At 34.9% G+C, this 4,426-nt stretch overlaps 1 protein-coding gene across 1 annotated transcript; it reads left to right on the top strand.

Moving 5' to 3' along the window:
- The first annotated feature begins 822 nt into the window (after positions 1 to 822).
- Positions 823 to 4,191, top strand: LOC21388776 (putative receptor-like protein kinase At4g00960). Its single transcript, XM_024162790.1, has 7 exons — positions 823 to 1,730; positions 1,820 to 1,939; positions 2,287 to 2,429; positions 2,577 to 2,787; positions 2,976 to 3,213; positions 3,367 to 3,517; positions 3,657 to 4,191. The coding sequence occupies exons 1-7, from the start codon at positions 917 to 919 to the stop codon at positions 3,942 to 3,944; spliced, it is 1,965 nt and encodes a 654-aa protein (XP_024018558.1). The 5' UTR covers positions 823 to 916; the 3' UTR covers positions 3,945 to 4,191.
- The last annotated feature ends 235 nt before the right edge of the window (positions 4,192 to 4,426 follow it).

The following is a 4,426-nucleotide window of genomic DNA, read 5'->3' as shown; positions in this document are numbered from 1 at the left end:
GGTCCACAACTCCACTTGGATATGAATCAAATGATGTCCTTTAAAGGTCCAATGTGGCGTTTCACATCTGTTCCAATCTACCGTTATATTTTTTATTTTTTATTTTTGTTTTTTTAGAAATCTTGTTGCTTAGGTTCCTCCTGATAGGATATACATTTGGTCGGGTGGATTTTAGAGTTGGAAGCTGGAACAAGATGTAACAAAAGAAAGTACCAAGAAACTAATCGATGACTAAGCTGGAAGAAGGTGACAAAAGAAAGTACGAAGAAACTAGTCGATGACTTAAAGTCGTAATTAATTACTTTATTTTTGACTTATTTTGCCGCACAATTAAGGTATGTTTATTTTTCATTAAAGGAAAATAAAAGTAACAATGATTTTTTTTTCTATCTAATAATATTTTTACTTATAAAATTTATAATAAAAATTTAGTAGGTCTCATGTTATATAGAAAATGAGAAAAAAGAATATTAATCTTTACATTCTTTTAGTATTGATTCTTTATAAAAAAAATATATATATCAAATTTATTTATCTACCTTTAATGAATTACTATAATTCAATGCTTATTTAATCATGTAAAAGTAGTGATTACATTAATAACATTATTATTCTTAATTTTAATAAACAAAAAAAATAGAATGAAGTTGTTTCTCATTACACCATATAATAATAAAGTAAACAAAAAAAAAAAAATCTTAATGATATTACTTTATTTTTCTTTCCAATCTTATTACATTTTCTATTACATTTCTTTATAGTTTAATAAATGCGCCATTAATTGAAACGAGTAGCCAGTAATTTCCACATGTCCTTACAAACTTACTATAAAATTTGGCTTGCTCTGAACAAAGTACTTGAGCCAAAATCAAACTCATCATCAATATATAATTTGCAAACTCATCTTCCAGAATCAATGGCAATGATACTTCCTTCAAGACCATTTTACATCCTTTGCCCCATCTTCCTTCTCCTCATCCGAGCCACCACTCAGCCTGATTTCCAATACTATTTTTGTGCAAAGGATGGAGGCAACGTTACTTATGCCTACCGTGCTAACCTCGATAATCTCCTGTCGTCCCTTGTCATAAAAGAAGATAATGGCTTCGGCTTTTATAATCTCTCTAACGGCAACGCTCCCGATAAAGTTTATACAATGGGGCTATGCAGAGGAGATGTCGATTCCAAATTTTGCCGTACTTGCCTCAACGACTGTGCATACCTTCTGAGACAGCGTTGCAGCAATAAGGCAGAGGCAGTTGGATGGTACGATAACTGTACGCTACGCTACTCCAACCGCTCCATGTTGGGCATCATGGAAACTTCACGAACATATTCTATGTGGAACACCCGTAATCTAACGTCTAACGTGGATGGCTTTTTCCAAAATCTCAGTACTTTGCTGAATAACCTCAAAAAACAAGCTGCGGCCGGTGGTTCTCTTCGCAAATTTGCAACGGGAAATACAAGTGCTCCAGACTTTATAACCATATACGCGCTGGTGCAGTGCTCGCCAGACTTGTCGCAGAGAGACTGTGACGATTGCTTGGATGATCAGTTTGGGTTTATCCCGACATGTTGTGATGGGAAGGTCGGAGGAAGAGTTGTTGGCCCCACTTGTAACTTTAGGTACGAAATTTACCTTTTCTTTGGGCCTGCGTATGTCCCATTACGGGAATCCCCGCCACTTCTAGCACCACCGTCGATTAACAGTACCACAAGGATACGAGGTATACAAATTTCAGAAGATTCGATTCGGCTACTTTATAGTCTTGAGGTCTTTTCTTATTTTATTTTTGAGTTCTGGTTATAATTGCAGATAAAGAGAACAACCCTTCAAGAACTGTCATTATTGCTGTTGTTTCAACTGTTGTTTCTATGATACTGATCATCTCTGCCTGCGTGTATTTGTGGAGGAAAAAGAAAAAGGACGAAGAAGGTAAGTTGAGAGTATCATCTAACAACTTCTGATTTTTAAATCTCGGATTTGTAGCTTCCTTAATTATGAAAGGTGATACACTTCCTTAATTATGAGCTCCAAAGTGTAGCTTCCTTAATTATGAAAGGTGATACACTTCCTTAATTATGAGCTCCAAAGTGTAGCTTCCTTAATTATGAAAGGTGATACACTTCCTTAATTATGAGCTCCAAAGTACTCTCCCTCCTAGCAATTTGCAGTATATCAATTACTCTACGTATCAAAATTACAAATTAAAATTAAGGTATTAGAACTTGATTACAATCCCCTCTAAAGGAATGCGACTTATTTGGCATTTTTCATTCCAGCTCCCCAATTTTTATACCAATCTGCTGAGGAAATTGAAAGTTTGGAATCCTTGCGTTACAGTTTTGAGATCATTAGAGGTGGGACAGATAATTTTTCAGAGGCAAATAAGCTTGGACAGGGCGGATTTGGCTCTGTTTATAGGGTAATAATAAAATTCTTTGTTTGAATGAGTCACGAGTACGTAATTTTTGTTTTAGTTTTCTTGCTTGTACACAAGTACTATTAAATTTAAAATTGATTGGGCGCAATTCATATCATTGTTTCTTCATATTTTTGTGATGTATTTCAGGGAAAGCTTCCCGATGGACAAGACATAGCTGTGAAAAGATTGTCTAGGAATTCAGATCAAGGAGATTTGGAATTCAAGAATGAGGTCTTACTAGTTGCCAAGCTTCAACACCGTAATCTAGTAAGGCTCCTTGGTTTCTGCTTGGAAGGAAGTGAAAGGCTTCTTGTGTATGAGTTTGTTCCAAATGCAAGCCTTGATAATTTCATATTTGGTATGGTTGCATTTATCCACTTCTGTTTTTATAGGAATCTCTGAAATATATATATATATATATATATATATATATATATATATAATACACTATGCTTCAGTTTTGTTTCATTTCTTGAAAAAGTACTCTGTAATGCGTATTCGTGCTTTAAAGGTTTTACTGAATTGTACACATCTATGAATATGTAGATCCAAGCAAGCGTGCAAACTTAGATTGGGAGAGGCGCTACAAAATTATAGGAGGCATTGCTCGAGGGCTCCTTTACCTTCACGAAGATTCGCGTCTAAGAGTTATCCATCGAGATCTCAAAGCTAGTAACATTTTGTTGGATGAAGAAATGCACCCAAAGATTTCGGATTTTGGATTGGCTAGGTTGTTTGTTGTTGATCAAACTCAGGGCAATACAAATAGAATTGTGGGAACCTAGTAAGTACATGCCAACCTTAGCTAAATCTTAGTTTATACCAATGATGTTGCCTTGCAGAAAAGAAAAATGAATATTCAACCATATAATAGAAGTTCTTAGTTTCTACTTTAAATCTCACTCAAATATAATTACAGAAATGTTCTCTGTTTCAGTGGATATATGGCTCCAGTATACGCAATGCATGGACATTTTTCGGTTAGGACCGATGTATATAGTTTTGGTGTGTTACTTTTGGAGATAGTGAGTGGACAGAAAAATAATTATTTTCGTCATGGAGAACATGTTGAAGACCTCTTAAGCTATGTGAGTACAAGTTAGATTGTAGTTCCGCATAAAATGCAAGATTTTTTAATATATTTTCAATCGAATCAAAAGAATTTTTCAGGTAATCAGCAGAAAAGAATCAAAGGAATTTTATATCTAACATCTAATGTTGTGGCAGGCGTGGAGAAACTGGATTGATAGGACTGTCTCAAATATCATAGATCCATTAGTGACGGTTAATTCAGTATCTGAAATAATGAGATACATCCACATCGGACTATTGTGTGTCCAAGAAAATGTAGCTCATAGGCCAACAATGGATACAATTGTTCTTATGCTAAACAGCAATTCTCTGTCACTCCCGGTGCCCTCAGAACCAGCTTTCTTTACGAATAGCGACATTGGATCCGATATGGCATTGGCATCTGCAAATGAAACTTCAATTTCTGAACTCTACCCTCGCTAGTGAGGATAATTACTTGTTCATATACCATGGTTAATTGATGAAGTAAATGCATAGAATTCTTCGTTTCACACTGCGATGTAACGTGTACGTTTTCATAAAGGAAATAATTTCTTCCGGTTCTTCCCAAGAATCGTCAACCTTCCATGTTCAATTATCAATTGTTTATATATGTCTCATATGTATCTAATCCTAAAACCGATATGGAGATATCACCACTTACGATTATAAAGAACAAAACAAATCTCAAGATTATTCTTCTTTTCCTTTTTCTTTTTCTGTTTATTCTTTATGAAATATTGGTCTGGGACATAGAAGTCATTACGTATATTTAACTTTCTTTTTTTCTAGAAGTCGATATATATATATATATATATATATATATATATATAGTTGACGGACTGAGATGCGTGTTAGGTACGCCATGCGCAGACAGGTCCACTGCTACATGATTTTCTACAGATCCAGGTTCGCTGTTTTCCACT

This window comes from Morus notabilis, unplaced genomic scaffold (genome assembly GCF_000414095.1).
Source record: "Morus notabilis unplaced genomic scaffold, ASM41409v2 Scaffold738, whole genome shotgun sequence".
Lineage (NCBI taxonomy): Eukaryota > Viridiplantae > Streptophyta > Magnoliopsida > Rosales > Moraceae > Morus > Morus notabilis.
The sequence above is the reverse complement of the archived record's forward strand: the minus strand, read 5'-3'. Positions and strand labels throughout refer to the sequence as shown.